We start from the raw sequence: 19,106 nt of genomic DNA on the forward strand, positions 1-19,106 counted from the left end.
ACATGTCTTGTGCTCCAGGGTTTGTATCGTCCCAGCTTTTGAGATGGCGTTGTCCAACTGAAGAACAACTAAAGAAAGTAACGTTGTTGCTGCTGAAGGGAAAATCTGGTTGAAGACGAAAAGGATAAAATAATGACAAATTGTATGTTAAAAAGAGATTAGAAAGACAGTTATGTGAGTCAGATAGGACTAATTGTTTCATTTTGCAATCTATGTCTCTGACAAGGAATTTTCGTGATAAAAGAGAGATGTAGAGAGAAAGTCCACAACATAATATTTCCTTATAAAAACTAAAATATTTACAAAACCACACCTGAAACATACTGGTCTAAAAAATACAAATGCTAAGTTTTTGCAAATTGAAATGTTTAATTTTATCAATAATAAAGGAATAAGTCAAATGATTATTCCTGAATCATTTCCATTTGGAAAGTTTGTCTGGCTAAGCTGCTTTCACCAGTGGTAATACAAGTGGTTGAATGAAACAAGTTTGGAGGACAAATTAACTGACTGTAATCTCTTGTTTCCAACATTTGTATGACAGTTTTTATGGATGGACGGTTCATTGGCTGCCACTGGATGCACCAAAGTCCAACAATTGCGAGTTTCTTTGCAATTTCAACATCACTTTCATCTTCAATACGTATATGTATGTCTCCTTCTAATAAGTTATGGATCCAATCCGGATATAATACATGGAAAGTTTGTGCAGATGATGAGTCCACATTCTTTCTTCCACCAACCATTTCAAGCAACAACATCCCATAACTATAAATATCAGACTTAAGAGAAACATTCCCAAAATTTCGGGACAAAACTTCGGGCGCCATGTATCCCAAAGTTCCCCTAGCAGCTGTCATGGACACCATACTAATATTCTTGGAACATAATTTGGCAAGACCGAAATCTGAAATTTTTGGAGTGAAAGTGTCATCTAACAAAACATTGTGAGGGTTGATGTCAAAGTGAAGAATTGGATGGTTACAACCCTCGTGAAGATATTCAACTCCTTTTGCTATACCAAGACTAATTTGTTGCACCTTTTCCCACCCCAAGAAATGGTCCTTTTCTTCAGGTGAAAATATGAAACTTTGTAACGAGCCTTTTGGAAAAAAATTGTACACAAGAGCGCGGTGAATTCCATCTGCGCAGAAGCCAAGCAAACGAACTACGTTGATGTGGTGGATTTTTCCCATAATTTCCATTTCAGTGATGAACTCTTTTCCTTCTCCTGGTGAATTATTGAGAATTTTCACAGCCACCAGAATCTCACTAGAGAGTTTTCCTTTAAACACAACTCCGTGAGCTCCTTCTCCTATCTTCTCCTTAAATCCGCCTGTGATTCTTTTTATATCGGAATATGAAAATCTAGCAGGCTTTTGTGCTCTATAATCTTCTAAAAACTTATCAATTCTAACTTGATCTTCTTCTTTCTCTCTAAAATACAAATAAATCTTAATAAATACAACGGTGATTAAACCCAATATAATTGAACCTGCACTAGCATAAATAACCGATTTTGGAATTTGATTCGTCTTTAGTTTTTTGTTGCACTCAAAACATTCAACTTCACCTTTTACGCCGTTGCTGCTCCATCTACAATTCTTCCCTTCTGCTTCACAGGCTGCACAATTTGGTTTAGGCCAACTCAAACCGAGTTGATTATATGTAAGTCCCGTTATACTGATAGCGGCACTGACGTCAAACATCTTAGTACATGATACAAGGTCCAATTTGAGGATACTGTCAACGGATATAGCAGCGTAAATTTTGCATGTATTCATATCTTGCGACTCTTGGGATGTCTGATCTTGGTTTCTCAGGTGATGTTTCTTAACTGAAGAGCAGTTGAAGAAAGAAAGTTTTGTTTCTGAATCTAAAACAAATCGGTAAGGCAGAAATGGTGAACTGTTAAGTTTCAGTATGAGTAACTTCGTAGGAAGACAACTTTCCGGGTCCGAAACTGAAATCTGGTTTGATTCATAATCAATTTCATCGACGGAGAATTGAATTGGACCTGAAGTTGTAGGGAGTGAGATTATGGTTTTCTTGTTTTGAGTACAGTATAGACAATACTGAGGATGAAGACATTTATGTTGGGATGATTCATCAAAGAGTTGGAAGGATGATTCTCTGCACTCATCATGATCATGACTGCTGCTAGCATTGATAAGCAGGAGGAGAATCAGTAGAGTGATGAAACAATGTGACATTGCCATCCAAATTAGTTTGTGTAAGAAAAGAAATGGACTGCATATGATTATTACAGTTATCATGCATACATTTTATTAGGTTACAGTAACAAATGAAGTAAAAAATGATCACCCCACCGTGCTTACAATGTTACACATTAATCATATATTGTATTAAATTGAACGTGTGTGACAGTATATATTTTATTAAGTTGCAATAAACCATAAGGTCAAAAACAGACACTTCACTTTTCACTTGTGCTTTGTGTACAGACTAACTAGACTGCAGACCCAACATATATTTTATTCTATCTTTTTCAATTGAATGTGTGAACACGTTCCTTTTAGAAAAAGCGTGTGAACAGACCCAACATATATTTTATTCTTTTAAGGTTCAATAATCTAAAAATACTATGTATGGTATTGCGTGCTAGAATATAAAAGGTGGTGATGAAGATTGCACTTAGAAAATTCAACTAACCTTTATGTTTAATTAGCTTCCTATCAATTATTTGGACCTCTAAATTTCTCAATTATTTGATTTTGGTCCCTCATATTTCAATTATTTGATTTTATTCCCCTAAGTTTTTTAATTGTTTAATTTTGGCCCCCTAAGTTTCAATTGTTTGATTTAGAATCTTCAAGTTAACAACTGGTTTTATGTCAAAATCAAAAGTATTGCTTGAAAATCACAAGGAAAAATAAAAGTTCTACTTAACTCCAAAGAAGTCGGAAAGATTAATATTTCTAATAATTAAGTTATTAAAATGGTTATGTCACCGAATAAAAGGATTCAAAGGGGTTTAACAACAGATCAATTTTATTCAACTAAGACTTGGAAAGGCTCAGAGTTTTAAACAAACAAAAAAACCTCAGTATATAACAAATATAACCAATTAACTACTCAGAGATATCACAAGTTCTAGAAAATAAGAAATTGTCGTGATACACTCAATTAACATGGAAAAGTAAACAATGAAATATTTAAGCCTAAACCTTGCTAGTTAAGGTTTCTTAAAGTTGGGTATACATCCGTTATGTATCCTTCCTCTTCTTTGTCAGTAAATCTGCATTCATAACTTCCATCCATTACAACAAATAATATTTTATAAAAAAAAATTCACCCCTCCCAATAACCAAATGAGGTGTAACTCATAGGAGTGCCACTATTTTTTAAAAGATTACATATTCCCTCGGTTGAGCACGCACGGGGAAAATCCTTAGATTAGCCTTCATTACACTCATAACCGATGATATTTAGAAAATGCTAGAGGATTCATGTCTGAAAATGGTTCTAATGAAATATCAATAAGTGTGTAGCACAAATATTGTGAAATTAATATTAGTAACGGTGTAAATAAATTACCTGAAATAAACAGTTGCTTCCTTTTGATAAGTGCCCAATTGTGGTGTTTTTTAGTGTGAATAATGGCACTTAAGGCTTGATTCTTTAGTTTTTTTACAATCAATTTGTTTGTAAATACGTTTATATTGAGTATAATCATGTTTTTGTGTAAATATCATTCGATTGATTGTTTTTTATATTATTTTTATAGGTATTAAAGAAATGATATTATGTCATTGTAATATAGAGCATTGAATAAGTTTTCTAACGCTTCAAATCGTGCGTAAATCGGAGTTATAGTTCAAAAGTTATGGCGAGAACAAGTGCTGAATTTTTTTCAACACAACATGTTTGGTGCTAAGCACGCACAGCGAGTTTTAGTTTTGTATAAATAGGTTTAAATCAGATTTTTAGGTTATGGGTTGGGTATTTTTTAGTCCCAATTGTGTCACCTTCATTCTTTAAGATTTTTGAGCTTTGAGAACATCAATGGAGGTTGCAACTCGATGATTTGGGTCAGAGATTCTTTGATCGTGATTGACACCGCGAGAGATTTTGATTCTTCGACTTTCTTCCTTGTGTAGTTTCCATTTATGGGGTTTGTATGTAAGTTTACTCTGATTTTATATGTATATTTGTTGCTAATGGTATTGTATAAAATCTAGTTTACAAATTAATGTTGATGTTTATCCTTGTTTTTGCTTTGTGCTTGGATTTGAGTTGCTATAGACATATACTTCTCAAATATTGTTCTTGGATGAATATTTGCTAGGTTCTAGACTCTAGAGATAGATTTAGGCTTAGTAATTACAGTAAATATCGACTCTTAATGCCTCCGTGTTGGTTGAGTTGCGCGAGATATCGCGGATAGATCTAAATAGTTGATATCTCAACTTTACGTTAGACATAACCTCTGTTGTGAGTGATACATGATGATATTGAAGAGTAATTTAGGTTAAGTGCAATTGAGTAATAAGTTTAAGTATTTGACGGGTAGATGAAATTCAATCCTGTTGAGTTCTCTTTTATCCAAAGAAAGCATTTATTTTCTTGTTCATATTTACTTTCCGAAATTTAAGCTTTAAATCATTTAACCCAAGCTCAGAAACACGGAAACTATTGAGCGACACTCTTTCCCTCGCACCGATCCTTGTGGATACGATAAAATCTAGAATACTTCCAATCTTTTGCTTGCTGCTTTACTGCACCAACACCTGTCATCTTTCTCGCCCTCCATAAACTACCTTTAGCTAATTGGTAGTAGAGGAAAACCAAACAAGATGCCCCCATTTGTACTCCTGAATCCTGTCTAATTCTGTGAAATGTTATGTAGACAACGTCGACGTAAGTTGTACTTTTTTCTACAAAATGCTTGTGCCAACAAAGATCAGGAAGTATGTCCACAATGCGCATACTTTATGATAGGAAGCTTGTGCATTAACACCCCCATCATCCACTACCATATTCAAACGGTTAATATAATTTTCTAATAAGAATGAGAATCTAGCATGACATCCCCTAATGTCTTCTATCTCCCTTCGGGATTTTCTGGGATTAGTCCCTAATTGTGTCACCATCAAGTCGATGGCCTTGGGTATACTAATTCTATAGTGATCCAACAATCTTTTTGTGATCAAAAGATGTAAGAGGTCTGATACATCATTAAGTATGATAGTCATTTCAGTGGTCAGAAGATGAAACGTCGATGTCTCTATGTGTCATCTCACAACAAATGCAGACAATAGACCATGATCAATATAACCATATAGAGTCCTACTGAATTTCTTTTGACTAAATAGCAAAAAGACTTCTTAAAACCATGTTTCATCAGGTTGTGGTATCTTTGATATCTTACTACAATGGTATATACATTTCAACATGTCACAATAATGCAAAAATAAATGCATCAATGTTAGGCATATCAATCAGTATAAAATAATGTTTAAAAGAGTAATTAAACATTTATGATACCTCTCCCTCTTACACGTGAACTGTCGCATGATGTGCATATGTGGACACTTTAGGTTCTACTACATGATGTGAATCAGCACAAATGGGAGCAAAAAGTGATTCGCCATGAGTCACTGATACATGACCCCATGAATATGATCCCTCAGCAGTACGCAGAGATTATCCAAATGTAGGTCACAGGAGTTTAGTTTTCTCCCTGCGCATTAAACCATGTTTGGTCACTCGACCATGTATGTATCTATATTGTTCGTCATCCATTTTTTCTATAATCAAACAATAAAATATATATCAAAATTAAAGAAGCGGAAACAATATATTAGCAAACATAGTTAACAAATAGAATGAAAATAGAGGAATTCAGATTTTGTAATTCATACACATGGTCCGGATTTCAAAATACAGACTAAACACAATAGAGCAGAATGCATTCATGCACGTACCATAACCCTTAAATGTCTTAAAATCATATCAAATCTTATAAAGATCAAACAAACTGTACATTTCTATTCAATGTATCCTAATGTAGCATAATTATAACCTATTAATGAATTGCATGCATCACAAATAAAAAAAATGTAAAAGTATGATAATCTTATCAAATGTGAGAGACGGTTGTACTTAGCTTGAACGTACAGAAGAAGATCTTAGGTTTGGACATACATGAGTAGAATTTAAGAAAAATATTGGAACAATGTGAGAGATAAGACCTCTGCTACACTTTTTTTCTATTTCAAATGGAAGAAAAAAAGAGGGAAAGACAAGGCGCGAGCACTTAAATGAAAGAGTCCAAATTTTGAAATTTATAAGTTTAATTTGGAATTTAAAATACATTTTTTTACTTTGATTCGGTTGTGATTTTGATGTTGAATTTGTTGTGATGTGTTGAGGTGCTTCCGATTTCCAAAATTCACACATTTTTTACACGTCATGTTTTGTACGTCCGAATTCTAAAATTTGAACTTTAGAGATATTTTAAAATTTTCGTTAAGATGGATGAGTAAGACATGAGATGTAGTCAACAATCTATTTTTTTATTAAGTTACAATAACCCATGAAATAAATTAAAAATCACCCCCACCTTGCTAACACATTAATCATATAGTGTATTAAATATAATCTTAAATTGAATGTGTGTGAGCATATATTTTATTAAGTTGCAATAGACTATGTGGTCAAAAACAGAGCACTCCACTTTTCACTTGTGCTTTGTGTACACACTACACTATAAAAAACAAAAACAAAATCTTTCCATAATCTAATATAAAGCAATCCTGGTTGCTCTCAATCTGAACACCAGCCTCCAAGTTTTGATCTTTGCCGGAAGAAATAATCGACTCTATGTGGTCCGGGAAAATTATATTGCTACTGTTTTGGCTTCTACTCCAACAAGGTAGCAGCAGCATCACTCCAACTGAGCAAGGCCATGTTTGTCCACCTTCATCTTGTGGCAAAATTTCCATCATAAGTTATCCATTTCGATTAAAACATGACCCATCACATTGCGGTGACAGCAGGTATCAACTATCTTGTGAAAATAATGTAACAACTTTACATTTATACTCTGCAAAATATCATGTAGAATCCATAAACTACAACAATCTTACTATCCGGCTAGTTGATCCTGGACTCCAACAATCTAATCTCTCTTCACTTTCTCGCTATTCATTATCTCGATCAAACTTCTGTGATACTTATGATTACAACAACGAACAGTGCAATGATCCATACCATGCTGTTTCTGATAAAGAAAGATATTTCAGCGAGGGCGCAGGTTACAACGAGCTTCTTTTTCAGCATGTAGTTTACTTGAACTGTAGTCATCAGGTCACTAACAATTCTAAATACGTTAATATTTCTTCTCGTTTTCTCAAATCCGAAACTGGCTATTATATCTATGTTATAGCTGGTGATTTAATTGCTGAGGACTTTCAAGTTGGTTGTGAAGTGAAACTGGTTTCACCCACTTCTTGGAAGTGGAATTTGAAAGGAAATAGTCTCACCTATGATGTGATTCACAAGGCATTAGTGTATGGGTTTGAGGTATCATGGTTGCATCTTTCTTGTATTAATCTTTGTGGAGATTCGACGCTATGTTACTTCAATGCTTCCAATACTCCAATTCTTCAATGCTTTCAACAAACAATGTGCCTTACTTTCATGGGATATTGGACCACTGGTAGTTGCGGTAAACTACTAAACATCTCATTTTCATCAAGACTACAATTTGTTACTCATTAATCATTTTCTGTTCATGCGATTGCAGGGATATCGTCTCAGATGACTTCATATGCTAAAGGTAACAACTTCGTATGATAGCATTCATCTTTAAATTAACATTGATTTAATAATTATCGATTAAATCATTCAATTATCAATCAACAGTTTATTAACTTAGATTAAACTTTTGCTGCAGATACTATCACTGCTATCTGGATAGGTGAGTTCTTTAATCTTTCGACTTCTTTTTTACCCGTAGAGCAAACCTCATTGTTATTGTCATCTGTATTTAACATTACAGGACTGGTTGAAATAATCAAAGGGCCAAACTCAAATTATGAAGGTCAGATCAACTATAAAGTAGGATTGACCGTAGGACACTATGTTCTGCCATCGTTATTCGCGGCTAGATTGCTCTTTGGAGTAACATTTTTTATTTCACTGCTGATATACAAATGGAGGAAAAGACACTTGTCCATGTATGAATGTATTGAACTATATTTACAACAAGAAAACAATTTGATACCCATTAGATACTCATATAAAGAAATTAAGAAAATGGCTGGAGGTTTCAAAGATAAGTTGGGTAAAGGAGGATTTGGCTCTGTGTTTAAGGGACACCTGCGTAGTGGACCTTGTGTGGCGATCAAGATGTTGGATAATTCAAAAGGTAGTGGACAAGATTTCATTAATGAAGTTACGACCATTGGAAGAATACATCATTTGAATGTGGTGCAATTACTTGGATTTTGTATTGAAGGATCAAAACGCGCTCTTGTTTATGAGTTCATGCCTAATAGATCGCTTGATCAATTTATTTTCTCTAAAGAAGGGAGTGTAAATTTAAGCTACAACCAAATTCATGATATTTCAATTGGAGTAGCACGTGGGATTGCTTATCTCCACCATGGATGTGAAATGAAGATTTTGCATTTTGATATCAAGCCCCACAATATCTTGCTTGATGGGAACTTCGTCCCAAAGATATCGGATTTTGGACTCGCGAAGCTATATCCAGTCCAAAATAACACTATCACAATGACTGCGGCTAAAGGCACAATTGGATATATGGCTCCTGAATTGTTCTACAAAAATATTGGAGGAGTGTCATATAAGGCCGATGTTTATAGCTTTGGGATGCTTTTGATGGAGATGGCAAGCAAGAGAAAAAACTTGAATACTAATGCAGCGCATTCAAGTCAACATTATTTCCCTTCTTGGATTTATGATCAACTTGAGAAAGAGGAAGAGATAGAAGTTGAAAACGTGACAGAGGAGGACATGAAAATAGTAAAGAAGATGATCATAATTGCTCTTTGGTGTATACAAATTAATCCAAATAATCGCCCATCAATGAGTAAAGTAGTGGAGATGCTTCAAGGAGAAATTAAAAGTCTTGAAATGCCTCCAGAGCCATCCATTTATCCAGATGAAGTGATTTCGCTAGACGAATCAACCAACTCAAGCCAAACAATATCGCTTGACTTGATTAGTTCTAAGGATTCTGAAGAAAACTTAACTAGACCTCTTGTAGAGAAAAATTACTGACGACACTCAAAATGTAATTTGATAGGATCCATCATATCTTAAACAATTGTTCTCATTTAATTTTTACTTTTCCATATTGTTTTTATACTTGCAAACAATAGGCCTTTAAATCTATCCAACTGAAGTTATTAGCATAATATCATATTGCTTTGTGTGGTCTAATGAAGTAAACAAAGCTTTATTTCTTGACTATCTTCTAGCAAGCCATGGTCTAATTTACAAATTCTTTCAAAATCAATTAAAAAATCGAAACAAATACATATTTTGAAGTATCATAATCATCTTCCATCATCCAATGCAATCAATGGTTGATCTTTCAAGCTATCATACCCAACAGTAAAACCAAGATTATAGCTATCGCCGCTTTCATTATAAATGCTACTAGTTGCTTGCTGAAGTAACCGTTGATTCTCCTCAAAATCTTGGTCTGTTTCATTCCAAGGATGCTTCTCCATCAACCTTATACCTTCCAACTCCATAGCCACTTCCTTCATGCTAGGTCTTTCATCTCCTCTAAGTCTCAAACACCTTGCTGCAAGAATAGCAACCTCCATAATCTCATTCTTGTTATCATCATTCATAACTCCAACTTCAATAGCTTCGAAAATTCTATCTTGTTTCAAACAAGACAAAAAATGCATAGCAAGACTAATATTCTCTTCGGGCCTATTAAACGAAATAGGTTTATCCCCGGTTAGTAGTTCCGCAAGAACTACTCCGAAGCTGTACACATCACTTTTCTCGGTTAATTGATGTGTTTGCATATACTCTGGATCTAAGTATCCGAGTGTTCCTTGCACCATTGTTGCTATCTCAGTTTGATCGAGCGGAACCAATCTTGATGCCCCGAAATCGGAAACTTTTGCAGTGTAATTATCATCCAAGAGAATGTTGGTACTCTTAACATCTCTATGAATAATTGGTATTGATGCAGATGAATGTAGATACGATAAAGCTCCGGCTGTTTCTGCTGCGATTCTTAAACGCGTTTGCCATGTTGGATTATTTTCTTTATCTTTAGTACTATGCATGAAATCGAAAAGTGTACCGTTGCTAACGAATTCATAAACTAGAGAAGGAACTTCTGTTTCCAAACAACATCCTAAGAGTTTGACGACATTCCTATGATTTATTTGAGACAGAACAACTACCTCGTTAATGAATTGCTCGATTTGATTTTCGTCTATTATTTTGGATTTTTTGACTGCAACCACTTTGTTGTCGGATAAAATTCCTTTGAAGACTGTACCGTAACCTCCTCTACCGATGATTAAGCTTTCATCGTAATTGTTGGTGGCTTTTTTTAGTTCCTGTTCTGTGAATATTTGAGCTGATTGAGATGTATCTTCTCTTGTGGAGAGTTGTTGTTGCAAAATGAAACCACCATTTTGTTGAAAGAACTTTTGTTTTAGTTTGATGAGTTTCCTTTTTTGACAAGTCAAGTATAGAGAAGAAATCGCCACAAATAGGACAGTTAGCCCAGCACTTGCTCCTGCATTTGAAATTCGAAATGTGTTTAAAAATCATAGTAGGTTTAATATTGCGGTCTGCATCTGCAATTGCACCTATAATATTACTGATACGGTAGCCTTGGCAACTGCAAACACATTAATTAAATAAATTTGGGATATGTTTAGGAGCTTACCAATGGCAACCTTAGTAATTACGTCTCGTCTACCACACCCTCCTTCCAATGTTCCATTTCCCGATTGTCCATTAGGGCAAAAACATTCGTAAAATCCATCTTTGTTGCGACAATGTTCATCACTTAGGCATGTGTTATTCGAAGTCTTGCATTCGTCGATGTCTATAGGTGCAAATAATAAAAAATAATTTTATTGTCAGAAATGATTGTAGACGAAGTGATAATAACAACTAGAAACTCACACAGACAACTGTGAATATCGTGATTATCGTGATTCAAACCCTGGTGATAACGTCTAATCTAATAAAATAGTTGAACTAGGTTTGCACATATTGAGAAGAAGATGAAGTAAATTACCTTGGCAGCCATCTGGATGATAAGGATTTCCTTCATAACCCTTCTTACATTTACATTGATAACCAAACTCAATATCCTTATCATCACAATCACTATTCTTCTTGCAAGCATAACCATCTTCACCCTTGGAAGCCTCACAATTTTTACTCCCCACACTCCAATCAAGAATCAAAGGAAGCTTCTCATCAGGAAAATCATCCAAATCAGTAACAGAAAAATTATAAAATCCATTCTTAACAACAAACGAATGTGCACATCCAAACGACTCCGTCGAATTAGTAAACTCAAAAACATTAACACTTATATTCCTCATCATAGGTGGAATATCAACTTGACAACAACCGATCCCCGAACACGTCCCGTTCTCGATTCTCCTCCGATTACCGTTACATCTTGTTAAACACCCCGTTGTGTATGTCTCTTGGTCGTAATTGCTATCGATGAAACCGTAATGGTCACAACCAATAGTTATGAACTTGTTTTCCTTTCTTGATATGCTGAAACTGGCAGTGTCTAAAGTTGGTTGGCTGTAGTTTTTGCTGTCACAGTAACTTGAGACAAAACACAAGAGTTCAAGTTGACCTTGGAGGATGTTTATGTCTAAAACAGGAACATCACCCCATATTAACTTTGTGTTGTTTTCACATGTGAGGTTGAATTTGGGCTCTAGAAAACATGATCCTTGATTTGGTGATGATGATTCTGATATACCAAATGGATATGGAATTGTTATGTCTCCACATGTGTTTTTGCAACCGGGTAAGGATGAAGAAAAGGATTCGTCAGATGCAAATATTGTTATTATGGATATTGTAACCAAGAAAGTTGTGTATAATAGTGTGAGATTTGTGTTTGGTTTCATTGTGTTTGTTTCTTGAATTGCATTGTAGCAAAAGGAGAGAGGGTTTGATTTATATATGATGTTTGTAAAAAATATTTTATGGTTTCTTTGCCGGCTTTGGTTGCTAGTTAAATTTTATTGACTTGGAATGAAGATTGACCTGGTAACTTCTTGCATAAAAGAACTAGAGCGTGGCAAATATGTGTTGGATTTATTGGTTTTAAAAATGTAAATAGATTTTAGAGATACGTTTTAAAGATTTTTGAGAAATGGTCTCTAGTCTTTCTCATGAATTCTTGACCCTTTTTCATATTTTTTTTCATTGGTTGTCGGACTATGTTTAGGAGGTGGTTTATGATTTGGTATGCTATGATCTGTCGATTTAAAAATTTCAGAATGATAGTGTTTTCAGATAAATTGGTGACGCTGAAGGACGTGGAAGAAATGCATGAGTATTCTTTTGTTTGAAATTGTATCTTGGTAGGTCTGAAGAGAATTCCTATATTTTGTTGGTTTGTTTCAGGAACTCTATATGACATCTAAGCCAATAGTTGTATAAGTGTCTTCGGCCTCTATTGGACGTGTTCTTGCTACTCAATAGAGATTGGTGTCATTTTTTGTAGATTTTTTATTAGGAAGATCTAGCTTGTAATACATTATGGTATTCTCGGTTTTTGCCTTCCTTCAATTTTCATTTTTTGTTTTAATTTGTTAGTTTTTTTTCAATTAAGGCTATGTTTGGGAGTTTGGAGGGGAAGGCTTTCAAAAATGAAATTTTAAAAAAATATAGGAAAATATTTGACATTTTTTGAAAAAATGATTTTGTTTTGAATGATAAAAGAGTCATTATCATTAGTAAATTTTTAATTTTCAGAATACTATAACAACCTAAAAGATATTTGGAATATTTATGTAAGTCCTTCAAAACCCTCCAAAACCCTCCTTCAATACAATTTTTGAGTTCCTCTATTTTATGGGTTTTTGGTATTATGAATAAACTCAAACCCTCCAAAACCCTCCTACCCAAAATCTTTTTATCCTTTTCATCCTATTCTTCCTATTTTCCAAGCTCTCCCCTCCCTTTCTCCTAAGCGGTTGTTGTTTTTTTTGTGGCTTCGTTGTTTCAATACTCCTTATACTATTTTTTTTTATAATTAAATGATACTAAAGTGTCAAATTAATTATTATGACATTTTTGATAACTCTTTTTCAATTAATTGTATAAAAAAATTAATTATGAAATTAAAAGTTATTATAATATAAATTATGTCTATAAAATAATTTGACATGTAAGTGGACTATTTTAAAACTAATCTCTTAAAAAATAATTATACCTATACAATTAAATATTAGAAAAATGACAAGTTTGAAGAACAGAATAAATTTGGAGGCATCATTTTTAATTAATTGTAGACCATTTCTATACCACCTCTTTTATTTATATTTGGTAGAACATTTCAAGAGAAAAGACAATAGCAGGCATGGTCTTTATGAAACTCCGAGAGTATTTATTTTTGTAAGAAAATATCCTTAGCATTAAAATATTTAGTATGTAACCAATCGTTAGTTGGTCTAGTGGTGATTGGCGCTGGACTTGGTAGGGAGAATCACGGTTCGATCCCCCGCAACTGCGATCGGGAGGGGGATGGAACCATTTGGCCAGAACTCGCCCCCGAACCGGACTAAACCGGTGGTATAAAGCAAAAAATAAATAAATAAATAATATTTAGTATGTAAAAAATAGTTATCTCAAAGTCGTCTTAATAATAACAGGAACGATAAATTTCAAATAATCATTTGAGCCCTCTACAAGGCGGGTGACAAATCAGACGACACCCCTCATTTAAACTCGTCTAAATGCAAAGTAGAATGGGATGAATTAGTTGTTTAAGTCTAAAATTCAAGTGTGTCATGTTTACCAACTAATTAGAGGGTTGGTGGCTTGTTGGCTTAGTTTATTCTATTATTTTATTTGCAAAATAAATAAATTATTTACTACTTTATTTACCATATTTACTATTTGATGTAGAGATGTCAATATGGACTACCCGGCCCTAAACGGGTCGGGTCTGGCAGGCCATAGGCTTTTTAAGATTGGGTCAAAAAGATCCTGTGTAATATGAGCTCGAGATTTACTACCTGAGTCTGGCCCTAGATGAGTTTCGGACTATCCAGTCCTAAATGGGTTTTTTTATTTAAAAAAATTAAAATAAAAACTCCATAATATTTATTATAAATAAAATTAAAAATTATGTTATTTTAAACATAATACATTTTTAAGTACTATATTATCTCTTATAAATATTATAATGTGTTTTTAAATACAACATATATCTAAATTATATAAAATAATATTTGAATATTTATTATAAGAGATAAGCTAATATAATACGATGAAAAAATGTTGATTATATTAATGTATAATTTTTAAAAGACAAATATTGAATAAAATAGAGATAAAATTTAGTGAAGTGAGAAAAATCAATATGCTATTTTGAAGTAAGATGATATAAATATTAAAATTTTTAAAATTTATAATTATGCGGATCTAATAGGCTACTAATCCTAATGAGTAGCGAAAACAGATCCTCTCATGCTCTTTATGTCTAGTCATCCCTCATGTTTCTAATCCAATGGCTGAAACCCTAAAAAATGTTGGTGATTTTAGTATCATCAATGTAATTTTGGTAGTAATGTGATTTACTGAAGGCTGATGCAATTATGCGTTAAGCTTGAAACGAGTTAGGGTAGTGCGGAGTGCACGCTCGTGGAGCCAAACGTACAATTGAATACGAATAATAGAAACGGGGTTCCAAGGGGCGGAGCCCCTACCGGGGTGCGGGACAGCGCCCTGCCGGGGTCCAAGGGGCAGTGCCCCGAGCAAAATTTTCGTTTGAATAGTTGCACCCTTTCCCAACGGGCATAACCGTTTTTACCGAACAGGTGCTTCGTTTCCAACCAACATAACTGTTTTACCGAACAGGTGTGTCTGTTCGTTTCTATTATTGGTCTCCTATATAAGGAGTCTTTTGGTCTCGATTTGAAATACGAAATCATATACTTCCTCTACATTCTGATCTGTTCTCCATTGTCAGAAACAGATTGATTCTTCAAGAATTATTCCCGCAAAGATTTCGTGAACCCAGACAAGTATAGGGTCGAAATACTTTGTTCGGAAAGTGAACGAACACGATTCTTGAAGATATCCAGGATTATCATACCAATTCTCTAACAAAAAATAAGTTTTGAAGAGAGAGAAAAAACAGACATTAATGGCTGGGATTGGGGCAGAATGGAAGCATGAGAGGATCCACATGAGAGGATCCAAATTCATGAGTAGCGGACTTTTTAGAGCTGGTGTTGTGAAAAACGATACCAATAACAAAGTATAATAGGTGTTGTGAAAAACGATACCAATAACAAAGTATAATAGGGAATTAGGGAAGAGAATAAGAACACAAGAATTGGTTATAACTGCTATTCTTTCACTTTCTCTTAAAACAAGATTACAAGTTTACAAGAATAACAAATAACCTCTCTCACCCTAAATTAGGATTTGCAGCTTGCAATGATGAGAGACTAGTATGCTATTTATAATAAAACCTAACATACTAACTAATGGGCTTTTTCAGCAAGGCCCATTACACAAGCCAACTTAATAAACAAGCTAACTTAACAAATTAGGGTTTAAACACTAAAACCTAATTTAACATGCTAACAACTCTAGCATCTTCGACATCTGCATGCTAGACCCATCTTCGACTACAGCATGCACACTTCGACACCAGCATGTGAACAATCCTTCGACTTCATGCTTAACTCTGTCGAACTATCGAACCAAGAAGCTACCCTTCGACAATACTAGAGTTCGATCCAATATCTCACAAATCTCCACCTTGGACCTAACTCTACAACGTCAAGGAACAAACTAGCTTTCTTCATGCAGCTTTATCAACTGCATACAGTGGAAAAACTTGCAACTCGGCAATGTCTTGGTGATCATATCAGCAGCATTGTCTTCAGTCGAAACCTTCAGCACTTGGACTTCTCCACGCTCGATTACTCCTCTGACGAAATGCAGCCTCACATCAATGTGCTTAGTTCGCTCATGATAGGCTGAATTTTTCGACAGGTGTATTGCACTTTGACTATCACATTTAACAGTGATACCTCGACCTTGAAGTTTCAGCTCATTCGCAAAACCTTCAAGCCACAATGCTTCTTTCACAGCTTCAGTTAGGGCAATATACTCCGCTTCAGTGGTTGATAGAGCAACAACCTTCTGAAGTGTTGCTTTCCAACTAATTGCAGTGCCAAACATAGTGAAAACATATCCAGAAATAGATTTTCTGGAATCCATACAACCTGCATAATCAGAGTCGACATATCCTTCTATTACTGCTTTACTATCTTCACCCAAGGCTCCACCATAAATTAGGACTCTATTCAGAGACCCATTTATGTACCTTAAAATCCACTTCAATGCTTGCCAGTGAGCCTTTCCAGGATTCGCCATGTACCTGCTTACAAGACTTACTGCGTATGCTATGTCGGGTCTAGTACAGACCATAGCATACATCAAAGAACCGACTATATTAGCATATGGGATGCTATTCATATAGGCTCTTTCGACATCAGTACTGGGACACTGATCAATACTCAGCTTGAATTGAGGGTTTGTTGGAGTCACAACTGGCTTCGAATTCGACATACCAAACTTTTCAAGAATCTTCCGTAGATATGCCTCTTGAGATAGGCATAACTTCGACTTCTTTCTATCTCTTCGAATGTCAATTCCAAGAATCCTGGAAGCAGCTCCCAGATCCTTCATATCGAACTCCTTATTGAGTTCAGCCTTCACCCTCATCACATCTTCGACACTGTTGCTTGCTATGAGAATATCATCCACATAAAGCAACAAAATAACAAATGAATTACCAGGTCGAAATCTGAAGTAAACGCAGTGGTCGAACTGACTTCTAATGAAACTTATGCGTGCCATGAACTTGTCGAATCTCCTATTCCACTGTCGAGGAGATTGTTTCAGACCATACAAAGATCTCTTTAACTTGCACACATAATCTTCCTTCCCCTTTTCGACATACCCTTCAGGTTGCCTCATCAGGATCGTTTCATCTAGATCACCATACAAGAACGCAGTCTTCACATCCATCTGTTCCAGTTCAAGATCGAACTGTGCCACCATGGCAAGCAACATTCGAATGGACCTATGCTTCACAACAGGAGAAAACACATCATTGAAGTCGACACCTTCTTTCTGAGTGAAACCCCTTGCAACTAACCTTGCCTTGTATCTTTTCGACGTCACTCCTTCAATTCCTTCCTTAACTTTGAAAATCCATTTACAGCTGACTAACCTTGCCCCAACAGGTTTCTTGATCAGTTCCCAAGTATGATTATCATGAAGAGATTTCATCTCATCATCCATGGCCTTCAGCCATTCAGTCTTATTTCGACTCCTCATAACTTCCTTATAGTCTCTAGGTTCTTCGTCTAGAACCTCACTTGCCGAGATTAAGGCATAAGCTATAAGATCTGCATATCCAAGTCTCTGAGGTGGCTTGATGACTCTTCTCGACCTATCTCTCGACAATAGGTAGTCATCGTCAGTTTCCTCAACTTCAGCATCTTCTGCTTCTTCTTCGACTTCATCTGGGATATGCAATTCAGCATCAACATGCTCCACCTCAACAGGAATCTCTACCTGTTCCAGCTCTTCGTCAGATGTTTCTGTACTTCGACCAACATCATCAGTTTTCTTAAAAGCCATTTCAACTTCATTGAAAACTACATCTCGACTGGTGATACACCTCCTGTGACCTGGCTCTAGGCACCATAGCCTATAAGCTTTGACTCCTTCAGGGTATCCCATGAACATGCATTTCAGAGCTCTAGGTTCGACCTTGTCTTGCCTAATGTGAGCATAGGCTACGCAGCCAAATACTCTCAGTTTGTCGAGATCTGGTGGATGTCCCGACCAAACTTCTTCAGGTGTCTTCATATCTAACGCTGTCGAAGGACATCTGTTTATCAGATATGTTGCTGTCGAAACAGCCTCAGCCCAGAACACCTTTGTTAACCCCGCACTAGTCAACATGCATCTGACTCTCTCCAAAATAGTTCGATTAAACCTTTCAGCCAAACCATTTTGCTGTGGAGTACCTGCAGTAGTTCTATGCCTTGCAATACCAGAGGCAGCACAAAAACTATCGAATGCCTCATTGCAAAATTCAAGGCCATTGTCGGTTCTCAACCTCTTGACCTTTCTGCCAGTCTGATTTTCAACCAGAGTCTTCCAACTTTTGAAATTCTCAAAAGTTTCATCCTTAGTCTTCTGGATGAATACCCATAATTTTCTGGAATAATCATCTACTATGGATAGAAAATACCTTGCTCCTGAATGTGATGGACACCTTGCAGGCCCCCAAAGATCAGCATGGATGTAATCAAGGGATCCATGTGTTCTTTGTTTGCCTTTGTTGAACTTCACTCTGCAAGATTTTCCAAGTACACAGGGTTCACAAAACTTCAGCTTTTCGACTTTGTCTCCACCAAGCAGATTTTGTTTCCCTAATTCGACCAGACCCCTTTCACTGACATGGCCCAATCTCATGTGCCAGATTTCTGTTTTCGACAAAGGTTTCGTGGATGCAACATTTGTCGAACCACTTACAACTTCAGCCTCAAGGGTATACAAGCCCTGTTTCTTCACGCCTCTCAAGACTTCCTTCGAACCCTTCATGACTCTTAGGATACTTTTCTCTCCTTGGAAAACATATCCTTTCTTGTCGAATTCACCAAGAGAAAGCAGATTTCTCTTCAAATCAGGAACATACCTGACTTCAGTCAACAACCTTATTGACTCATCATGGAGCTTGAATCTCACAGATCCAACACCTGCAATCTTGCAAGCCTTGTTGTTTCCCAGCAATACTGATCCACCATCTTGATCACATAATTCCTCGAACA

The 19,106-nt window shown here is 35.6% G+C and overlaps 3 protein-coding genes across 4 annotated transcripts; 1 reads left to right on the forward strand and 2 right to left on the reverse strand.

Moving 5' to 3' along the window:
• Positions 1–272: 272 nt before the first annotated feature.
• On the reverse strand, positions 273–2,315 carry LOC131596102 (rust resistance kinase Lr10-like). The gene has a single exon (XM_058868663.1). The coding sequence runs from the start codon at positions 2,274–2,276 to the stop codon at positions 405–407; it is 1,872 nt and encodes a 623-aa protein (XP_058724646.1). The 5' UTR covers positions 2,277–2,315; the 3' UTR covers positions 273–404.
• A 4,459-nt stretch (positions 2,316–6,774) lies between these two features.
• On the forward strand, positions 6,775–9,383 carry LOC131596098 (LEAF RUST 10 DISEASE-RESISTANCE LOCUS RECEPTOR-LIKE PROTEIN KINASE-like 2.1). 2 transcript variants are annotated; one of them, XM_058868659.1, is made up of 4 exons: positions 6,775–7,693; positions 7,772–7,804; positions 7,922–7,945; positions 8,027–9,383. In XM_058868659.1, exons 1-4 carry the CDS (start codon positions 6,847–6,849, stop codon positions 9,271–9,273), a joined length of 2,151 nt encoding a protein of 716 aa, XP_058724642.1. In that variant the 5' UTR covers positions 6,775–6,846; the 3' UTR covers positions 9,274–9,383. The 2 variants fall into 2 exon arrangements, with proteins under 2 accessions (XP_058724642.1, XP_058724641.1); XM_058868658.1 differs by having other exon boundaries at positions 7,922–9,383.
• Positions 9,043–12,151, reverse strand: LOC131596097 (wall-associated receptor kinase 2-like). The gene is made up of 3 exons (XM_058868657.1): positions 11,276–12,151; positions 10,919–11,080; positions 9,043–10,765 (listed from the first exon to the last, which is right to left on the reverse strand). Exons 1-3 carry the CDS (start codon positions 12,135–12,137, stop codon positions 9,552–9,554), a joined length of 2,238 nt encoding a protein of 745 aa, XP_058724640.1. The 5' UTR covers positions 12,138–12,151; the 3' UTR covers positions 9,043–9,551.
• Positions 12,152–19,106: the final 6,955 nt, after the last annotated feature.

This window comes from Vicia villosa, linkage group LG4, assembly GCF_029867415.1.
Source record: "Vicia villosa cultivar HV-30 ecotype Madison, WI linkage group LG4, Vvil1.0, whole genome shotgun sequence".
NCBI lineage: Eukaryota > Viridiplantae > Streptophyta > Magnoliopsida > Fabales > Fabaceae > Vicia > Vicia villosa.

What these genes read in the sequence shown, in the direction of transcription:
- LOC131596097 (XM_058868657.1), bottom strand. Translation starts at nt 12,137, where the DNA reads ATGAAACCAAACACAAATCTCACACTATTATACACAACTTTCTTGGTT. An exon ending in TCATCCAGATGGCTGCCAAG is followed by an intron (nt 11,081 to 11,275) that starts GTAATTTACTTC and finishes TTGCACCTATAG; the next exon opens with ACATCGACGAATGCAAGACT. An exon ending in AATTACTAAGGTTGCCATTG is followed by an intron (nt 10,766 to 10,918) that starts GTAAGCTCCTAA and finishes TTTCAAATGCAG; the next exon opens with GAGCAAGTGCTGGGCTAACT.
- LOC131596098 (XM_058868658.1), top strand. Translation starts at nt 6,847, where the DNA reads ATGTGGTCCGGGAAAATTATATTGCTACTGTTTTGGCTTCTACTCCAA. An exon ending in TTGGACCACTGGTAGTTGCG is followed by an intron (nt 7,694 to 7,771) that starts GTAAACTACTAA and finishes ATGCGATTGCAG; the next exon opens with GGATATCGTCTCAGATGACT. An exon ending in GATGACTTCATATGCTAAAG is followed by an intron (nt 7,805 to 7,921) that starts GTAACAACTTCG and finishes CTTTTGCTGCAG; the next exon opens with ATACTATCACTGCTATCTGG.
- LOC131596102 (XM_058868663.1), bottom strand. Translation starts at nt 2,276, where the DNA reads ATGATAACTGTAATAATCATATGCAGTCCATTTCTTTTCTTACACAAA.